The sequence below is a fragment of the Heloderma suspectum genome, chromosome 1 (genome assembly GCF_057233095.1).
Source record: "Heloderma suspectum isolate Gila_16-S chromosome 1, 16-S_ref, whole genome shotgun sequence".
NCBI lineage: Eukaryota > Metazoa > Chordata > Lepidosauria > Squamata > Helodermatidae > Heloderma > Heloderma suspectum.
The window spans coordinates 193745313-193767218 of NC_139458.1; the positions used below are offsets into that span (position 1 = coordinate 193745313).

At 44.8% G+C, this 21906-nt stretch overlaps 1 protein-coding gene across 4 annotated transcripts in view; it reads left to right on the forward strand.

Annotated features, from left to right (window-relative positions):
- ITGA4 (integrin subunit alpha 4) overlaps positions 1-21906 on the forward strand; it is an 80096-nt gene that overhangs the window by 18668 nt on the left and 39522 nt on the right. For all 4 annotated transcript variants that reach the window (XM_084814928.1, XM_084814935.1, XM_084814908.1 and 1 more), the window contains 6 exons: positions 3272-3401; positions 4430-4515; positions 6071-6133; positions 6222-6359; positions 7964-8075; positions 11648-11742. In XM_084814928.1, the coding sequence (XP_084671054.1) occupies positions 3272-3401; positions 4430-4515; positions 6071-6133; positions 6222-6359; positions 7964-8075; positions 11648-11742 (624 nt within the window). The remainder of the gene's footprint in view (positions 1-3271; positions 3402-4429; positions 4516-6070; positions 6134-6221; positions 6360-7963; positions 8076-11647; positions 11743-21906) is intronic.

The following is a 21906-nucleotide window of genomic DNA, read 5'->3' on the forward strand; positions in this document are numbered from 1 at the left end:
GAGCCCTCTGGAATCCATCGGAATCCATTAATCTCCCTAGGCGGACCATTTTAATAGGTCCCCCACCCTTGCAGAGGGGAAAGGCCGCCAGGAGTCTAAACCTCAGCAGGAAGTGATCTGACCATGACAAAGGGACAGATGTTAATTCCTCCACTTTCAGATCACCATCCACCTGCCCAGTCGAGAAAACCAGATCAAGCGTGTGTCCTTTTATATGCGTTGGGCCGATGACATGTTGGGACAGCCCCATGGTTGTCATGGCGGCCATGAAGTCCTGAGCCGCCCCGGATACAGCGGCCTCGGCATGGAAGTTGAGATCCCCCAGGACCATCATCCTGGGTGTCCTCAACACCAAGTCCGAGACCACCTCCGTCAGCTCAGGCAGGGAGTCTGATGGGCAGCGGGGTGGGCGGTACACCAACAGAATCCCTAATCTGTCCCGGGTACCCAACACAAGGTACAAACACTCAAGATCTGCACTCGAATGAGCAGGAAGCCTGGAGAGGGAGATTGAATTCCTATAGACCACGGCAACCCCCCCTCCCCGACCCTCAAGTTGGTGTTGGTGCTGCACCGAGTATCCAGGAGGGCACAGCTGGGAGAGAGTGACCCCTCCCAGTTCCCCCACCCAGGTCTCAGTAATACATGCCAGGTCAGCCCCCTCATCCACAATCAAATCATGGATGAAGGAGGTCTTATTTTGGGCCGACCTGGCATTCAGCAGCAGCACCACCAGACCCGAGGGCAGACTGGTAAGGCTGCCAGGAACCATCAGGTTGGGGGAAGAACCAGAAGAGGGGACAGCTGTAAGGTGTCTAGCCCCTCTTCTCCTCAGCTGGCCTGTTAATCCCCCAACGCCATACCTCCCCCTGCCCGTGACCACAGTTATGGTGGCACCTCCCCCACCCCCTGAGTTGCCCAATAGTCCTCCCAGGCACATATTAAAATATTAAGATATAAAATACACAACAGTTTAAAAGAATATAAAAGAGATAAAAGAGAACAGCAGCTAAGAAGGAGCAGATAGTCCACGTTTGCCCCTTCCCCTTGTCATTAAAGCTGCTGCCCTCTGCTGCTGCTGCTATTTGCTGCTGGTATTGTGGCTGCTGGTGTCTCTGGAGAAGCAGGTGGGTAGCTCTTCAGGTCCTACGTGACTCCAAGTGAGACGCTAAGTACGCACTTAGCGTCGCACTTAGCGTCACACTTGGCGCGACGCCGAGGCGCTGCCTCTGGCAGCCCCGCCTTAAGTACCTGTGGGCGGGGGCAGAAGCAGGCTCAGGCTCAGGATCACCCGGTGCAGCTGCTGGCTGGTCCTCCTTCCCCAGGCTCCTTCCCGAGTACATATTTTTACAGTACATATGTGTTTGCCTTGTCTCTTTATAGGTTAGATAAACTATATATATTAGACATGTATCTCCCTTCTGTTCAGCATTATATATTACTATAGGGAAGCGAGACCTAGATTTGTTGGTGATGATCTAGGCTAAAAAGCAAGATGCGCATAATAAACAGGTAGTCTGTTTAGCACTGAAACCTAATATTGGGTTCTCTGTTTCTGAAGCACAGAGACTCGGGCTTAAAGATTCCCCTGATGATGACACACTACAGAAGGCCACTAGTTGTAATGGCTGCTTGCAACCTCCAGGGGAGCTGGGAAGCAACAGCTGGAGAGGTCCATAGCCTTCATGCTGTGCTAGAGGGACTTCGTGACAGCATCTGGTTGGCTAGTGCAGGAAATGGGTTGCTAGTCTTGATGGACCTTTGATCTGATCCGACAGGGCTCATATTACGTTGTCTTCACAAAATGATTAGACAAATTCATGCAGCATAGGATTTTTCAAAGTCTGTTAGTCATGGTGCCTAAATGGAACTTCAGAGAATGTTCAGAGGCTGTCCAGAGTTCCTGATGTTGGGAACAAGCCATAGGAGAAAGTTGTTACCTTCATGACTGGCTTTATGAGCCTCTCACAAGCTAGCCAGATGTTGGAAACAAACTACTGCCTGATGGATCTCTGATCTGGCCCAGCAGAGAGAGGTTCTTCTTTTGCACATGTAGCCAGTTCCCACCCTTCCTGCATACTGGTCCACCCACTATTGTCATGCTGCTATGGACAGGCTTTTTTTCCCTGGAGACCATGTGCAACACACAAAGGCCATTGTGTCACTTGGATGTGTGGGGTCTCTGTTGAGCAACATCCTATAGGCCCCCAACCCTTTTGGGTCAGTGGACACATTTGGAATGTTGAGTGTGTCAATGCTGCTCTCACAAAAGTGCTGCCATGTCAGAGAAGCTTGCCTGTGCATCAAATGGCTGCCATGGTGGGTATGGCCAGTCACAAAATACTCGTTCCTCAGAAGGCAAACTGGTGAGACTAAAAGAAAAGTAACTTTCCTAAGAATCTAATTACAAGGCTGAAGTGGGGTCTGAGCTCCAAAACTCAAAACCACAGGGCAGCGCTGTGCTTTGCAGCATACAGGCCTCCCCGTTTTAAAAACCGGTCTTAAGAAATGAAATAAAAATCAGGAGGGGCAGGGGAGGGGCACCAACAGAGTTGTCTGTTGGCATGGGGACCACATTGGTGACCCCAGTCCTATGGGACTTTTGGTCCCATAGCTGTACCTTGTAACCGCAAGGGAAGGGATTGACCTGGGGGCTTGCTCTGTTCCATTTTTGAATAATACAACCAGGCTTCAGGTGGAGTGGTGTAAGTGACTACTTGCGCTGCTGCCATTCTGTTCTGTAATATATTTTAGAACAGGCAAATTCACTGCAGCAAGATTTTGAATGCATGTCATGGACCATATTTTTAATATAGAATTACTATCTCTGATTTGGAAACATATAAATAATATAATAGAACATAAGATTTTATTGTCTGATTCAGAATTACCTATTCAAAGCAGTAATAAAACTAACAGCATTTTATTTGGGGTTGTAAAGATCAATGTACTTCACCATGCACCTTTACGTTCTGTATAAAAAAACTATGAGTTCTAAAATATTCTGCAGAGAAGGGCAGTTTTTTGTTTTGTTTGTGGTCTGATTGGAATAGTTTGCAGACTTAATCTTTAGCAGGAAGGGCTACTATATTTTCAAATACATAAAACAATTGATATGCACTTTGACTTCATTGTACCTACTGAACGATGTACCAGTTGAACAAACTTGGCTAGGTAATGCCACAGTCTTTAAAGCAGACAGAGCAGGAAGAAACATGACTCACTGATTATCTTTAAGAATTTAAGACTTAAGACTTTTGTTTTCTTCCAGGATTTAATTATTATGGGAGCTCCAGGATCAGATTATTGGACTGGATCCATCTTTGTATACAATAAAAGCAAAAATATATTTATTTCATATGTGGATGAGAATAATCAAGTTAAGTCTGGGAGCTATCTAGGTAACTGAAACATGTTATCAATATGTTTTTATATGGTTTTCTAGTTTAATACAGTTGCTATGGACATGCTTCTCCTCATTAGCTGTGGTTGGTTTTGCCAACCAGGAAAAAGTGCTAGGAAGGAACTTGCTTGTAAGAACAGAGACAACAACATTTCCACCTGAGACATTTAAAGAGTATCTTCTTTGCACCTGGTTAAATAGAAAGGGACACCCACACTTTCTCTTGTAGCAGATTGTGCAAGGCCTTGCTTGACATGAATAGAGGTGCCAATACATCACGGCAATATGGACTGATTAGTATGCTATTACAATTTGCCTGCATATGTTCAGTTAAACATAGTACAGCCCAAAAGCAATCAAAAACTCTCCCTAGCCAATATCAGATTGCAGTAAGGTCCAGTGCTGGAATTTTGGAGGGCAGTGTGGATTCTGACAAAGTGAAACCCCAAATATACTACCAGAACTGCTTTCAACTGAATTCTGGAGATACCCCTAGTAACACCTTTACAATTTCTTGTAGTAATTGCAGTCTGTAACTGCAATTTACGCAACTGAATATATGACTAGTGACCTAAGATGGCAATAGGAATGTTCCCACCCATATAGCAAGACAGTCAGGAAAGTGCATCCCAATCCGTTACTTATAGGAAAAATGCAAATTGCTCTGTAGAAATATGTGCCTGGTTCTTTTAATTGCATTCAGCCTAATAGTAAAAGTAGGTTGTCCCTATTTTAGAGCAGGAGAAACAAAGACAAAGTACAAACATGCCCAAAACAACTTATGGTGGAAAAGGGATTGGGTAATGGCTGTTTGACAAGTGTTTAAGGATATGCCTCTTGATTGGCTTGCCACAAGAAGCTATGTGAATCCACTACCAACCACAGGATTCAGCTTTTGGCATATGTTGAGAATTACTTCAAAAACTTCATTCCTCCAATTTCAGTTGGGCATTGGGCAGAACATTGTTATTCAAATTGTATAGAACCTGAAACCCATTGATTCATTCATGGCTGTCTTATGGACAGGGTATGCTGTTGGAGCTGGTCATTTCCTCTCTCCAAGTAGTACAGAAGTAATTGGAGGTGCTCCCCAGCAGGAGCAGACTGGTAAAGTAAGAGTTATTTTTTTCCCTCTCAGTACTGGTAGGGTATCGAAATATTTGCATATAAAGGCAAGTTAATAGTTTCTAGGGGGGGGTGCCATGTTCATCTATTACAGCAAAAACAACAAAGAGTCTTACGGCACCTTAAAGATTTAACAAATCTATTCGGCATAAGCTTTTGTAGACTCTCCATTTCATCAGTTTCATGGAGAATAATAGAGAGTTTCAGATTTTTTATACAATACTTGTAGTGGTGGGAGAATTGTAAACAGTGAAGTCTGAAGGAAATTCAGTGCAGATAGTACTGATGGTGATAATCACATCATTAACAGTGGTCATTTACGGTGCAGCTGTTGCTGATAACATCCTGGCACTAGGTAAGCCAATTAACACATGTGGTGTGGTAAAAATCCATTATCCTGATTCAAACCTTTGTGACAGAATTCATCAACAGATTTCATTCTAACTCAGCAGTCTCTCATTCTGATCTTCCTTTGGTGTTCCTTTGCTCCACAATGGCCAAGATCTACAATGGCATATCCTAGGAGGTTGAGGTGTTCTTGAACTGGTTTCTGAATATTGCCATTTCTAATGTCAGATTTGTGACCATTTATTCTTTTTCGTAGAGACTGGGTGCTTTGCCTTATGTAGAATGCAAAACAGTATTGCTGACAGGATGCTTGTTATCAGTAACAGTTGCACTGTAAATGACTACTGTTAATAATGTGATTGTCACCATCAGTACTTTCTGCATTGAATTTCTTTCTGACTTCACTGTTTGCAATTCTTCTTCTCCACCCTCACCCCATGTACTGTATAAAACCCCGTGAAACTCTCCATCAGTCCATTAAAGCTTATGCCAGAATATATTTGTTAATCTTTAGGGTTCCACAAGACTCTTTGTGCAGAAAAGCTGTCTGTCAGAGAGATTCCATGACACATTTTCCACATATATTTATTTAAGGCAGAGGGTTTTTTGATGTGTTGTTGAATAATATTCTTATGAATACAGCTGTCAATGTACATTTGATCTGGGAGGTGAACAATATCACTTAAAATAGTATACAACTGATAAGAGAAGATACAGAAGCTGACATCTGTGACTTGTCAGCTCATACACTGCATTGCTCCAGTGAATGAAGACAAAAATTAGAGTGTTTCAGAATTTATGGAAGGTGCCAGTGGTGATGTCTTCAACTCCCATGTTTTCCCACTGCTTCTTCCATCTTTTTTCTTTCCATTAAAAATCCATTAACAGGGAAAATATGTCTTTTGATGGTTAGTGCTAAGAGTCCTCCATCTGGAAGCATCCATAGTCAACTAGAGATGAAAGCATGATGGGGGATATTTTACTATAATATGTGAAGCAGCCCTAATAGGGGACATGAGAGAATAGTGTATACTATTTTTAAGTGTCTGGATCAGGCCATTGTCAAATACTGTAACCTGAGTTTGAAAACAGAGTAAGGATATTCTTACTTTCTTGACCTGTTGGTTTTGCTTTGCTTCAATGCTTAGGTTTTTTGGCCTATGGTGCAATTAACTCCTCTTATCTTTATTTTAGGCATACATTTTAAACATTGAGCCCAAAAAACTATCGATTTTGACTGAATTAAAGGGTAAAAAGGTAATACTTCTATAAACGTTGAACTTGATATATGCAGTACCATGCCTTGATGATTCCATAACTAAAACTCTTTCTTGTGTGTGGACAGCTTGGTTCTTATTTTGGAGCTGCTGTCTGTGCCGTGGATCTCAATGGAGATGGCTTCTCAGACTTACTGGTTGGTGCACCAATGGACAGTAAAGTCAGAGAAGAAGGAAGGGTTTACGTTTACATCAACTCAGGCTCTGTAAGTATTTATTTGTTTAAACACAAGTGCACTCTGGGCAGTATCCAAGCAGTCTGTTCCGCAAGCAGGGCCCATCACTGATTCCGGTCTGCAGGCGGGGTCCACTGCAGATTCCATTGTACAAGTGGTGTCTACTGCTGTGCAATGGGGATTTAGCACTTCCCTTAGGTAGCCCCAAAATGAGCAGAGACGCTCGTTTCTGAATCGGGATAAGTTGGTGGAGCTCCCTTATGCGATCTGTGCCGACTTGCTGTGTTCTAGAAATAAGCATTTTCACTCATTTCCAGTTTATAGAGGAAGCACTAAATCCCCATTGTACAAGCAGTGGGTGCTGCTTGCAGAACAGAATTGGCATTGGTCTCTGCTTGTGCAATGGCCCGCTTGGATACTACCCTCTGGGTTGATTCAGAGGGATGACTGATGCCCCTTTCATAGGACCAGTTTTTCTCATACAGCTGTTGTGCCTTTGACAGCTTCCCTCAGGCAGAAATGTAACAGGTACAGGTTTTTATGTCATGGAGATGAAGTGATGGAAAAAAACTTACCTGATGAATTTCTGTCTTATAAGCTGTTAAAAACACAGGAGCCCTGCCAGAAAAAAGTCAGCAGCTCTATTGATATTAGTGAGGGGATATTAGTAATCAGGGCTCCCCAACCTTTTTGGATCAGTAGGCACATTTGGAATTTTGAGGGAGTGTTGTGGGTGCTCTCACAAAATGGATGCCATGAAGCATCTTGTCTCTTCATAAAAGAGTTGCTGTGGTGGGCATGGCTGGTCGCAGAGCACACTTTTCCCAGAAGCCAAACTGGTGAGACTAAAAGAAAAGTAAATTGCCCAAGAACCTAAGTACAAGGCAGAGGTGGGGTTTGAGTTCCAAAACAAGAAAACTGTGCTTTTGAACCCAAATAAAGATGGGGCTGGAGGGCAGCATTTATTGTTGCAGCAAGACAGCCTCCTGGTTTAAAAAAAAAAGTTTTAATTTTTTAAAAAATAAGAAATGAAATAAAAATCAGGAGGAACAGTGAGCAGTTTCTTCTAGCATGACATCACTAGCAGAAGAACACAGACACCATTAGATCCTTCCCCTTGTCTGCTAAGGTTGCTACCAGAAAACTAGGAACTTGACTATGTTCAACAAAAGAGGTCTAATATTTGTAAATAAAGAAAATGGTATAATTTGGATCTGATCTGCACTTTATGTAACTTATACTGTAACTGGTTATATTAAGAGTAGTAGGATTTCATATGAATCTGATTAAATGAGTAAAGGCTTTACACTGATGGCAGTATATAAATTATAATATTGATTTCAATGGGGAAGTTTAAGCATATACTTATTTCATGTTGAAGTCTCATTGATTTCGAAGTTGAAATCATACTCACATAAAAACGCTCTTATTTTCATCTTGCAGAAGCTAGTGCAGGAGGAAAATAAGAGTGTTTCTATGTGGTCATTACATTCTTCTTTCATTTGGCATGTTATCACTAGAGCTCTGAAAATTTCAACATTTTCTTCTAAAAGCATTGAGAGCTATATCTACTATAATTGCATCTACACTCCTAGAACTACTGTGTTTAATTCAGAATTATTATTTTTCTCTAGGGAGCAGTGTTGATCGAGTTGGAGACAGCACTGGCTGGGAGTGATTTGTATGCTGCAAGGTTTGGAGATTCCATTGCCAATTTAGGAGACATTGATAATGATGGCTTTGAAGGTACTAATAAGTATCTTTTAAAAAATCTAAATAGAAAGGAAGGCTGGATAATTTATCATAACCTCTGAAGACAGCTATGCTAAACCAACCAGTAGAGGGATATGTAATCATTTTGATCAGCTAAAGTTTCAGCAGTCTGGTAATCTGTTTTAGCCTGAGCATCTATTTATGACTAATAGGTGCTAATAGCTGTTGATTAACTGGTCCCTCTAAACCAATATTGTCTTCCCTGACTGGCAGCAGCTCTCTGAGTCTCTGGAAGTGATAATTCCCAGGGGGGCAGGGGGAGACTCTGGGAATGGAGACTAGAGCATTTTTATTTTGTTTTTGAAAGTAACCTTTGCGGGAAGCTTGTTGTTGTTGTTGTTGTTGTTGCCAAATTCAATATTTTTATATGTTAAAAAAATTATTAATTCCAACCAGCAATATAAGTTGGAATTTTAATTAAGTGCCTCAAATAATAATTTTTAAAAAATTGTGAGCAAGTTTAAACTATGAGAATGTACCTAGGAAGTCTCTTTACCCTGATTGGTTTCAATTATAATTGAATCTGAGATCCAGTGCATGCTGTGTAGTTTTGAGCTCCAGCCTCAATGTATTTGGAGTTTGAAAACTTTTGTGAATAAAAACATGGATTTATTTTTATTTTTCTTTAAAACTTGATGCATTTTGAAGCAATTTATTCTACTTCTCTATCTCCTTGGATCATTGACCCTATAAATAACTATCGTTGTGCCTTAGGTAATACTGAGGTTTGTTATTCTTTTGTCTCTGTGCTCCCTGCAGGAGTAAAACTACTCAGGCATATAAAATACATTAGTTCAGTTAAAACTAGTTGCCTTCATTTCCCTTTTAAATTCCCTGCCCATAACAAAGGTCTAATTCCTTGCTTAAAGATTTTTAAAAGAAGAAAATAAGTGCCCTGTTATAAACAAACACTAAGCGTCCTCGCTAATACCAAGGGAGAATTGTAGAGTACTACAGAATTATCGATTAGCATAGTTGAAGTGCTAAGTTCACTGATCATTTTCTGCAGTCTTCAGACTATGATGGGTGCATTCTGATCTGTAATCACACAAGTTAAAAATGGTTTGCAAGAACTGAAAGTACTGTTCTGATTTTCGAACCAGGCCATTGCCAACCAGTAGTACCTGTTCCTCCCAAAACGGATGTGCACTCCATTTTAGGCAAGTTGTGTCTGGCTTCATCTCCTCCAGAATGCTTCTGGACATGTACATGCAGATGCCGGTGGCAGCCTTATGTCCAGCAGGTGCCTGCCAGCAGTTTTTCTCCAGCTCTAATTGGCTTCTGGGGCCCACAGTCATTAAAACATGAATACACCCAATCCTGTTCAAGGAAAGTAGCCAGGCCCTGAGAAGGAGACAGCCTGGGAAACACTGGGGCCAGGGGGGAAGATGCCTGGTAGGGCGGGCCCTTAATTGGATCAGCACTGAAAGCATGTGGGAGTTTTGAATGCCAGTGTGGCACTTGTGGAGGCGTGCCTGGGATGACTTCCCAGGGTTGACTTGCCTGGGGTGGGTGGAAGTGGGTAGCCATTAACCCAACCAGCATGCAGAGTTTCTGGGAGAATTATGGTTCACTTTGGGAAGGAATACTTGCCTGTTCTTCTGACAGAAAAACAACATCCACCAAGCATGGAGATGGATGGGCTTCTTTTTCCTGTCCTGAGAATCTCACTTGGAGAGCTCAGATAGTGGCAATTATGTCAAGCCAGAACATTTTTTATTCCCAGTTTCCAAGGGGAAAGCAGAGTCCAGTGGCAGAGCTGAGGACTTGGAAGTGCTGGGGGTTGCAAGATCTTCAGTTTCTTTGTTAAACTTTTCTTTCAGCCATCCCTAGAACTTTTCTGACAAGTTTTAGTTTAAACATAAACAGTCAGAAGGGTCAAGTTCAACTTGAAACACAAGTTCAGGTGAATCCCTTGCCTCATGGGACCTTTCTGTCCTCCCTGGGCTTGCTTTAGGATGTGCCTGCATTGACTGGGGTGTCCCAACACAGTTGAACGCCTTTGGCTATCACTCTCCTCAGGTTTGATTATAGTTATTGTCCTTGATTGGCCTGTCATCCATGGATTGAATTCTTTAAAAGCCACGTCAACTAGTGGCCCAGTTCACATGACACAAAGGTGGTTAATAACCCACTGTGACTAATTAACTACCCCTGCATGTGCTACCTGATTTCCTTAATTACTGTTGTTGGGCATGACTTATCATTATGTGAGAACCTGGCAAGGGTGGGTGGCTGCGGTGGTTAACAAACTACACTCTGTTGTAGGGTTGCTGGGTGGTTTGTTAAACACCTCAGCCAGCCACCCTTGCTGGGTTTGCATGTAACGACAAGCTGCACCCGAGAAGGGTAATTTACAGAAATCAGGTAGCATGCACCCGGCACCCTTGCTTGAGCGAACGCACTCAGTGATTGTCACTGCATTATTTGGCAGTGAATACCATAATTTCATTAGATGATCTTGGACAGAAAGAATCCTTTCTAGCAAGGCTACTTCTGAATAAGTGGGTTTCAATAGCTGACAGTAGCGTTAAAACCTCTGCTAAATGAATTGTGTTTTGTCTGACATTGTTGAAATTTTCTTTAATCTATAGCGCTTCCCATTTTGATTTATCATATCTCTAAGGCATCACCTACATAATGATTTTCATTCTAGCCCTTAATGTTTCTGTCATCTTCAGATTTCCTTATATGTGCATTAATGTACTGAACAGCTAAATTTATTTGCCAAGCAGCTTGAGCAACATTTACATTTCACACTTTCCTCTGAATCGGGTTAATTAACATTTGTTTTGAAGGAAAAACTGTGCAGTAAATAAATGAATAAAAATACACTAGATCTGCTACTTGAGAATTATCAACCCACTTTAAACCTAACCATTTAAACCAACTTGGATGGAGAATGAATATGAATATATAGATATAGCTGTGTGCATGTGTAAATTGTATCGTGTTTAGCATAGTAGCTAGATCCCTACTTTCAGATTTTATCTCTAAATAAAAAGGATTTTCAAAATGCATTTCAATCAGGTGTCAGACCTGGTTTTGGAATAGAAGCTGCCTTGGTTGCCCTGACAGACAACCACTGCCAAGAGAGGGGGCAAGGGGAGTGCAATCCTGTTGATTCTGTTGGGTCTCTCATTGGCTTTTAATACTGTCCACCAGTCCACATCTGGAATAAAGATAAAGAACCATCAGTAGGAAGAGCTGGGTCAAGAGTCTGACTTCATCCAGGAGTCATGAGGAAAGCCTGGTCTGCTTTGCTGTTCAAATGAGTGTGACTACTGTGAATCCTTTATACAAAGAGAAACCTTGGAAGTTTAGTTATAGGATTGTGAACTACCCTTGCAAATATTTTGTGTTTAGTGCATTTTTAAAACTTATATAAGACCAATGGCATCTACTTAATATGTTATCATTGAGATTGTTAAAGAGGCGGGAGGCACTATGCCTCATCACGTTCTGTTTATTGTAGGCTAATAGATTAGCTTATGAAAGCAAAGTTGTAAGTCTTTAATGTTCCACTGAAATGTTCTTTTTTACAGATGTAGCCATTGGGGCTCCACAGGAAAATGATTTAGAAGGAGCAATTTACATATACAATGGCAGGAAAGATGGAATATCGGCAACCTTCTCACAGGTAGGTCTCTTTAAGTTGCCACTGTGACTATGGTTTAAATATTTGTTAATTGTACTAATAAGCAGAACATAGAACAATAAGCAGAACATGTTACCCAGAAGGCATGGAATTTAGGGATGCTTTGAGACAACAAGAGCAGGAGTGTGCTGTTGCACTCATGTCCTACTTGAGGGTTTCCCATAGGCAACTGGTTGGCCACTGTGTGAATGGAATGCTGGACTAGATGGACCCTTGGTCTGATCTAGCATGGCTATTCTTATGTTAGCACTTCTCCCTGCAACCAGTGTCCACTAGAACAGCCACTGGGATTCTGGGGGAAGCCACCAGAGGAGGAAGAGAGAGGAAGGAAAGAAAGTGGACTAGAACGCCTAAACGGGGTAGGCTCTTTCACAGAAGTGCTGTGAGTGACAATACCAGGCTCCAAAACTAATTGAATGCTAGGAATGTGCTATCGTCCCCAGACCAGAATGCTCAGAGTGACCTTGAGATGGAAAAGGAAAACAGAAAAGCCTCCAAACAAGGAAGTGTTATAATAATGGGTGACTTCAGTTACCCCCACGTTAATTGGATAAATGCATGTTCCAGCCAAGAAAAAGAGGTTACATTTCTCAGTGCCTTAAATGATTGTGCTCTAGAATAGTTGGTCATGGAACTGACCAGGGGGAGGTGACTGTGGATTTAATCCTAAGTGGTGTCACCCAGGACCTAGTATGAAATGTAAATGTTGTTGAACCAATTTGAAACAGTGATCACAGTACTATCAGATTTAATACATATTTAGATGGCAAATTTCCCAGGAAGTCCAACACAGTAACACTATCTGGGGCCCAGATAGTTTTCTCATCCATACTTCCAGTAGTTAGAAGAGGGATAGAAAGGGAAAGAAAAATACGCCGGGTGAATGACTGGCTACGAAGGTGGTGCCAACGAAAGAGATTTGGATTCTGGGACCATGGACTATACTTCCTGGAAGATGGGCTGTTGGCAAGGGATGGGTTGCACCTCACGAAGGCTGGGAAGAATGTGTTTGGCCACAGCATGAAGAACTTCATCAGGAGGGCTTTAAACTGAATCCTACCGGGGAGGGAGACATAAAGTTGGGGGTAACAATGGACGAAGGCTCATGCACTGCAACGGAGAGAACAGCTCTAATAGCGCCCAATAATAGTCTTCACAAACATGTAGGAAGAAAGCCAGACCATGAAGCACATAGTCTTCAATGTCTATATACTAATGCCCAGAGTATGGGAAACAAACAGAACGAACTTGAACTCTTAATACAGGAGGGGAATTATGACTTGATAGGTGTAACTGAGACTTGGTGGGATGACTCTCATGACTGGAATACAGCAATTGAAGGATATAACTTGTTCAAAAAGAACAGGAGGAACAGAGAGGGAGGTGGGGTTGTAATATATGTGAAAAATACATATCTCTGCACAGAAATACAGGAGGATGAGTTTGGTAGCCCCATTGAAGCATCTGGGTTAAAATAAATGGAGCAAAGAATAAAAGGAACATGATGGTCAAGAAGATGAGGATGACACTTTTGAAAAGCAAATAGCCAATGTTTTAAGGAAGCATGATATAGTAGTAATGGGGGACTTCAGTTTCCCCGGTATTTGTTGGGAGACAAAAACATGGCCTCTCCAGGAAATTCCTGACTTGTGTGGTGGATAACTTCCTCCAACAGAAAGTAGAGGAAGAAACTAGAGGATTGGTTATCCTTGACTTGATCCTCACCAACAGAGATGACTTAATGGATAAAGTAGCAGTTACAGGAACTCTGGAGGAAAGCGAGCAGGTTATACTTGAGTTCTTGGTTCTAAAGGAAGCAAAAGCTGAGTGTAGCCAAATGCATACCCTGGATTTTAGGAAAGCTGATTTTAATAAACTCAGAACAATGATCAGTAAGGTCCCATGGCAAGTGACCCTAATGAGAAAAGAAGTCCAAGATGGGTGGGAGTTTTAAAAATGGAAATTCTCAAGGCACAATTACAGATCATTCCAACAAGAAGAACAGGTGGATGACAACAGAAGAAGCCAATGTGGCTTCACAAAAAGCTTAGAACTGACCTGAAAATGAAAAAGTACACATGTAAGAAGTGGAAGGAAGGCCAAGCAACAATGGAAGAGAACAGGCAGGTAGTGTCAGGAGCGCCCTGGCGGCCTCTTTCAGTCTACTCCAATAGCTAACTCAAGACACAGACAAAAGGATTCTTTTCAAGGCTTTAATCCTTTTACAACTTAATGACTCTTTCAGATGCTAATCACCAGTGACTAAGCAAGGAACAGCAGAGTAGCCTATGCTCCAGGTTAGGCAGTTGGTCCCCATTTGAAGGAGAATCACGGGAAGACCCTGAACTTATGGGCTAGGGAGAGTTCCTCCCTCTTTCCCTTGGGTCCTCGGGACACGACCATTGCTTGCACGCCAAACGAGCGCTACGCCTCCTTTCCACGCCCTCCAGCTGTCGTCGCTCCCGGCGTCAAGCGTCCAGCAAGCCCCCCTCCCGCACTCTCTTGCTGCCAGGGTCACTATCTATCCCAGGAATGCTGGCAGGAGGAATCTCTGTAGGGATGTACGAAAGTCACTCACCTTTTAACGAAATCTGATTCGAGGTGGGGGGGAGGCACTCCGTCCCTCCCCCCGAAATTCTGGCCGGGGGGGAGGCGCTCCGTCCCTCACCCCTGAATCCTGGCCGGCCGGGTCTGCAAATGGCGGCGGCTGTAGCCGCCACCGTTTGCATCCCTGCAGTCAGTTGTGATAGGCTACGTAAATGTTTATGTAGCCTATCACGGCTGAGTAAAAAAAAACAACAACCACGTGTACGCAAATGGCGGCGCCCATGGGCGCCGCCATTTGCGTTCCTTATTTTGGCATGTCTAGTCTACTTAAACATTTACGCAGACTACGGCGAAAATAAGGGGAACGCAAATAGCGTAGCGTCTACGCTATTTGCGTTCCCCTTATTTTCGCTGTAGTCTACGTAAATGTTTATGTAGACTAGACATGCCAAAATAAGGAACACAAATGGCGGCGCCCATGGGCGCCGCCATTTGCGTACGAGTGGTTTTTTGTTTTTTGTTTACTCAGGCGTGATAGGCTACGTAAACATTTACGTAGCCTATCACGGTATTTTTTAAAAATCTAGCCGTGATAGGCTACGTAAATCTTTATGTAGCCTATCAAATTGTTTTGTTTTTTTGTGTTTTTTTGCTGGAAATGGCGGTGGCGGCAGCTGGTCGGAAGACTGGCCGCCGCCAGGTAGATTCGCCCAAGGTAAGTCCCATGCGGGGCGGGGGGGGCAGACCGTTTTGCAACCGATTTCGGGGGGCCGAATGCGCTGGCAGTCAGCCTCCCCGAGATTCATGGCGAAATTCTCTGACATCACTAAATCTTCCAGCTGCTGTTCTTGTGAGAGATGAGCGAGCTCCTCTCCCACGGATTGCTGTTCCTCCTCAGAATCAGAACTGCTCTGGGGCTGTATTGGCTCAGTTTCCACCCTGATATCATCCCCACTCCCATGAGGCCCCCCCTCGTGCTCCTCCCCTGGGGCCCCAGGTTTGTGGGGGTACAGCTGGTGGAAGCGCCTCGGCAGCAGCAGAGCATGCACATTTTCCGTGGGTTCCCAGGACCGCTCATCTGGTCCGTACCCCTTCCAGCCCACTAGATATTGCAGGCTGCCACGAGAAAGGCGGGAGTCCAGAATCTCCGCGACCTCAAACTCCTCCTCCCCCTCCACCAGCACTGGCAGCGGGGGGGGGGAGCTGGCCAAGCAATGGGGGTCACCAGAAACCAGGGGGGACAGCAAGGACCGATGAAAAACAGGATGGATCTTCATGGGGGGGGGGAGCCAGGCGAAAAGCAACAGGGTTAATCTGGGTCGTAATCTGGAAAGGCCCCATGTGGCGAGGCGCAAGCTTCCTTGAGGGTGAGTGAGAGGGGAGGTATTGGGTGGACAACCAAACCCAGTCCCCCAGTTGCAGAGACAGACCCAGCTTGCCCCATCGGTCCACAGAGGCTTTGTAGGCTGACTTGGCTTGCTCAAGGGAGCCCCCTAAGAGGTGGTGTACCGCTTGCAACTCCTAAAAAGTCATGGGCCGCTGGCACCGAAGAGGAAGCTAGGGTGGATGGGAAAGCCTTGGGGTGGTAACCAAAATTGGCAAAAAATGGAGTTTGGCGGGTGGAAACCTGGCAGGCATTGTTATAAGCAAATTCTGCAAGAGGCAGCAAGGAACACCAGTCATCTTGCTGGTAATTGACGTAACAGTGCAAATATTGCTCCAGAATCGCATTGGTGCGCTCGGTCTGACCGTCTGTCTGTGGGTGGTGGGCGGAGGAAAGATGGAGCGTCACATGGAGAAGCCCAAGTAACTCTCTGCAGAAATGGGCAGTGAATTGGGCCCACCTATCCAAAATGAGACCCTCAGGCCATCCGTGGAGCCGTAAAACATGCGCCAAAAAAAACTCCACCATCTCCCTGGCTGTAGGCAACCCAGAGCAGGGGATGAAATGGGCCATCTTAGAAAACAAATCCACCACCACCAGAATAGTGGTCTTACCATGTGAGCGAGGCAAGTCAGTGATGAAGTCAAGGGAGAGCAGTTTCCAAGGTCCTGAGGGGGTAGGCAGGGAGTGAAGCAAGCCTGTGGGCTTTCCTGAGGGGGCCTTCGCCCGCTGGCAGGTTGGACAGGAGGTGACATAGGACTTGACGTCCCGACACACACGAGGCCACCAAAACTCCCACGTCACTCTGTGCAGGGTCTTGGCGAAGCCAAAATGCCCAGCGGTGGGGGAGTCGTGGCGCTGATGGAGGACCTTCTCGCAGAGGGGTCTAGAAGGCACGTAGACCCGGCCGGAATGGTAAAGCAGACCACCTCGCAAAGAGAAGGGGGTAGAGTGGGGGGGGCAAAGGCTAGCCCCAATTCCTCCACTTTTGTGCGAACAAAAGCATCCTAAGCCTGTGCAGAGTGAAGGAGCTCCTCCCAAGAGCGAGGCACCGCAGCTGCCACCAGGCTCTGGGGAGGAAGAATCAGAGGGGGGGGATTTCCCTCACCTCCTGGCTGGAGGTCCAGCATACGAGAAAGAGCATCTGCTTGTAGGTTTTCAGAGGCCTTCACATGGCAAATCTTAAGGTGGAACCGGGGGAAAAAAAGTGACCACCTAATCTGCCTCTGGTTTAAGGCACAGGCTGTCTGAAGATGTTCCAGATTGCGATGGTCGGTTCTAACTTCAACTGGGTGCTGTGCCCCCTCTAGCAGATGATGCAAGGTCTCCAAAGCGGACTTGATGGCCAACAGTTCCTTCTCCCAGATAGTATAATTCCTCTCAGACATGTTCAGCTTCCTGGAGTGGTAGGCGCAGGGTTGCAACCCACCGCCTGCCCAATCTGGCTGAAAAAGCACCTCTGGGTCCATGGCAACCTCCATCGGTAGTAGCAGAAGAGAGAGGAAAAAAAAGAGGAATGAGGACCAAGCTGTCAGGAGCGCCCTGGCGGCCTCTTTCAGTCTACTCCAATAGCTAACTCAAGACACAGACAAAAGGATTCTTTTCAAGGCTTTAATGCTTTTACAATTTAATGACTCTTTCAGATGCTAATCGCCAGTGACTAAGCAAGGAACAGCAGAATAGCCTATGCTCCAGATTAGGCAGTTGGTCCCCATTTGAAGGAGAATCACGGGAAGACCCTGAACTTATAGGCTAGGGAGAGATCCTCCCTCTTTCCCTTGGGTCCTCGGGACACGACCGTTGCTTGCGCGCCAAACGAGTGCTACGCCTCTCTTCCGCGCCCTCCAGCTGTCGTCGATCCCAGCGTCGAGCATCCAGCAAGCCCCCCTCCCGCACTCTGTCGCTGCCAGGGTCACTATCTCAGGAATGCTGGCAGGAGGAATCTCTGCCAGCTGCTGTGCCTGTGAGCGCGCTCCTCTCCCACAGATTGCTGTTCCTCCTCAGAATCAGAACTGCTCTGGGGCTTTATTGGCTCAGTTTCCACCCTGACTGGTAGCATAGAATTGCAGGGATGGCGTCAGGAAGGGTAAAGCTGAAAATGAAGTCAGCGAGGGATGCTAAAAGCAACAAAAATGCTTTCTTTGGCTCCATGCATAGTAAAGGACAGAGGAAAGAAATTGTGGTTCAGCTATTAAATAAGGATGGCAAAATGATAACAGATGACAAAGAAAAGGTAGAAGTGCTCAATTCCTACTTTGGCTCAGTCTTCTCCCAAAAGAGGGTCTATGAGCCTCCTGGCAAAGGCGAAGTACAGGCTGAAGGGGCAGGATTGCAGCTTGAGATCAATAGGCATATGGTCAAGGAACAGCGAATTACTTTGTTGTTCAGTCGTTCAGTCGTGTCCGACTCTTCGTGACCCCATGGACCATAGCACGCCAGGCCTTCCTGTCCTGCGCTCTCTCCCGAAGCGTGCTCAAGTTCATATTCATTGCATCCGTGATGCTATCTAGCCATCTCATCCTCTGCCGTCCCCTTCTCCTTTTGCCTTCAGTCTTTCCCAGCATCAGGGTCTTTTTCCAGGGAGTTTTCTCTTCGCATTAGGTGGCCAAAATATTGGAGCTTCAGCTTCAGTATCTGTCCTTCCAATGAGCACTCAGGGTTGATTTCCTTTAGGATGGACTGATTTGACCTCCTTGCAGTCCAGGGGACTCGTAAGAGTCTTCTCCAGCACCACAGTTCGAAAGCATCAATTCTTCGGCGCTCAGCCTTCCTTATAGTCCAGCTCTCACAGCCATGCATTACTACTGGGAAAACCATAGCTTTGATTAGACGGACCTTTGTCGGCAAGGTGATGTCTCTGCTTCTGACTATGCTGTCTAGGTTGGCCATAGCTTTCCTCCCAAGGAGCAAGCGTCTTTTAATTTCATGGCTACAGTCACCGTCTGCGGTGATCTTGGAGCCCAAGAAAGTAAAATCTGTCACTGCTTCCATTTCTTCCCCTTCTATATGCCAGGAAGTGATGGGGCCAGATGCCATGATCTTAGTTTTTTTAATGTTGAGTTTCAAACCAGCTTTTGCACTCTCCTCTTTCACCCTCAACAAGAGGCTCTTGAGATCCTCTTCGCTTTCTGCCATTAGGGTGGTATCGTCTGCATATCGGAGGTTGTTGATCATTCTCCCGGCAATCTTAATTCCGACCTCTGATTCATCCAACCCGGCATTTCTCATGATGTACTCTGCATATAAGTTAAATAAGCAGGGTGACAATATGCAGCCTTGTCGTACTCCTTTCCCAATTTTGAACCAATCGGTTGTTCCATGTCTGGTTCTTACTGTTGCTTCTTGACCCTCGTACAGGTTTCTCAGGAGACAGGTAAGGTGGTCTGGTACTCCCATCACTTTCAGAATTTGCCACAGTTTGTTGTGATCCACACAATCAAAGGCTTTAGCGTAGTCAATGAAGCAGAAATAGACGTTTTTCTGGAATTCTCTTGCTTTCTCCATGATGCAGCGAATGTTGGCGATTTGATCTCTAGTTCCTCTGCCTCTTCTAAACCCAGCTTGTACTTCCAGTAGTTCTCGGTTCGCATACTGCTGAAGCCTAGCTTGTAGGATTTTGAGCATCACCTTGCTGGCATGTGAAATGAGCGCAATTGTGCGGTAGTTTGAACACTCTTTGGCATTGCCCTTCTTTGGAATTGGAATGTAAACTGACCTTTTCCAGTCTTGTGGCCACTGTTGAGTGTTCCAGATTTGTTGACATATTGAATGCAGCACTTTAACAGCATCATCTTTTAGGATTTTAAATAGTTCGGCTGGAATACTGTCATCTCCGCTAGCTTTGTTGTTACTAATGCTTCCTAAGGCCCACTTGACTTCACTCTCTAGGGTGTCCGGCTCAAGTTCAATGACCGCACTATCATGGCTATCAGGGACATTCAGCTCTTTCCTGTATAGTTCTTCTGTGTATTCTTGCCACCTCTTCTTAATCTCATCTGCTTCTGTTAGGTCCCTGCCTTCTTTGTCCTTTATCATGCCCGTCTTTGCACAAAACGTTCCCTTGAGATCTCCAATTTTCTTGAAGAGATCTCTAGTCTTTCCCATTCTGTTGTTTTCCTCGATTTCTTTGCATTGTTCATTTAAGAAGGCCTTCTTGTCTCTCCTTGCTATTCTCTGGAACTCTGCGTTCAGTTGGGTATATGAACCCTTTCTCCCTTGCTTTTTGCTTCCCTTCTTTCCTCAGCTACTTGTAAAGCCTCATCAGACAGCCACTTTGCTTTCTTGCATTTCTTTTTCTTTGGGATGGATTTCGTTGCTGCCTCCTGAACAATGTGACGGACCTCCGTCCATAGTTCCTCAGGCACTCTGTCTATCAGGTCTAATCCCTGAAATCTATTCCTCACCTCCACTGTATATTCATCAGGGATATGATTTAGGTCATACCTGAACGGTTTAGTGGTTTTCCCGACGTTTTTCAATTTAAGACGAAATTTTGCAAGAAGGAGCTCATGATCTGAGCCACAGTCAGCTCCAGGTCTTGTTTTTACTGACTGTATGGAGCTTCTCCATCTTTGGCTGCAAAGGACATAATCAATCTGATTTCGATATTGACCATCTGGTGACGTCCATGTGTAGAGTCGCCTCTTGTGCTGTTGGAAAAGAGTGTTTGCTATGATCAGCATGTTCTCTTGGCAAAACTCTATTAGCTTTTGTCCTGCTTCATTTTGTACACCAAGGCCATGCCTGCCTGTTATCCCGGTGATTTCTTGATTTCCTACTTTAGCATTCCAATCCCCTATGATGAAGAGGACATCTTTTTTTGGTGTTAGTTCTAGAAGGTGTTGTAGGTCTTCATAGAACCGATCAACCTCAGCTTCTTCGGCCTCAGTGGATGGCGCATAGACTTGAATTACTGTGATGTTGAATGGTTTGCCTTGGATTCGTACTGAGATCATTCTATCATTTTTAAGATTGTACCCCAGTACTGCTTTTCCCACCCTTTTGTTGACTATGAGTGCTACTCCATTTCTTCTAAGGGATTCTTGCCCACAATAGTAGATATGATGGTCACCTGAATTAAATTCGCCCATGCCTGTCCATTTTAGTTTGCTGATTCCCAAGATGTCGATGTTCAATCTTGCCATCTCATGTTTGACCACCTCCAGCTTACCTTGATTCATTGATCTGACATTCCAGGTTCCTAAACAATATTGTTCTTTACAGCATCGGATTTTCTTTTCACCACCAGACACATCCACAGCTGAGTGTCCTTTCGGGTTTGGCCCAGCCGCTTCACTCTTTCTGGCGCTACTTGGAAATACCCTCTGCTCTTCCCCAGTAGCATATTGGACACCTTCCGACCTGAGGGGCTCATCTTCCAGCGTCATATCTTTTAGCCTTGTGATACGTTCCATGAGGTTTTCTTGGCAAGAATACTGGAGTGGGTTGCCATTTCCTTCTCCAGTGGACCACATTTTGTCAGAACTCTCTGCCATGACCTGTCCGTCTTGGGTGGCCCTGCACGGCATAGCTTATGGCTTCACTGAGTTACGCAAGCCCCTTCGCCACAACAAGGCAGTGATCCATGAAGGGGGAATTACTTTGAATGAGTTCAAATCTCCAGGGCCAGATGAACTGCATCCTAGAGTAATAAGGGAACTGGCAGAAGAACTCTCAGAACCACTTTCTATTTTCTTTGAGAAATCATGGAGGACGGGTGAAGCGCCAGATGACTGGAGGAGGGCTAATGTTGTCCCTATCTTCAAAAAGAGTAAAAAGGAGGAACCTGGGAACTACAGACCAGTCAGTCTGACATCCCTGGGAAAATTCTGGAGCAGGTTATAAAGCAATCCATCTGTAAGCACCTTGAAAACAATGAAGTGATTACTCAAAGCCAACATGGATTTGTCAAGAACAAATCCTGCCAGACGAATCTGATCTCATTTTTTGATCAGGTAACTTCCCTTATGGACTATGGGAATGCTGTAGACATAATATACCTCAACTTCAGCAAAGCTTTCGACAAAGTGCCCCATGATATCCTGATGAGCAAACTAGCTCAAAGTGGGCTAGATGAAACAGCTCTCCGGTGGATCCACAGTTGGCTACAGAACGGGACTCAAAGAGTGCTTATCAATGGGATCTTCTCAAACTGGGGAGAGGTAACAAGCGGTGTATCACAGGGCTCAGTCCTGGGCCCAGTGCTCTTCAACATT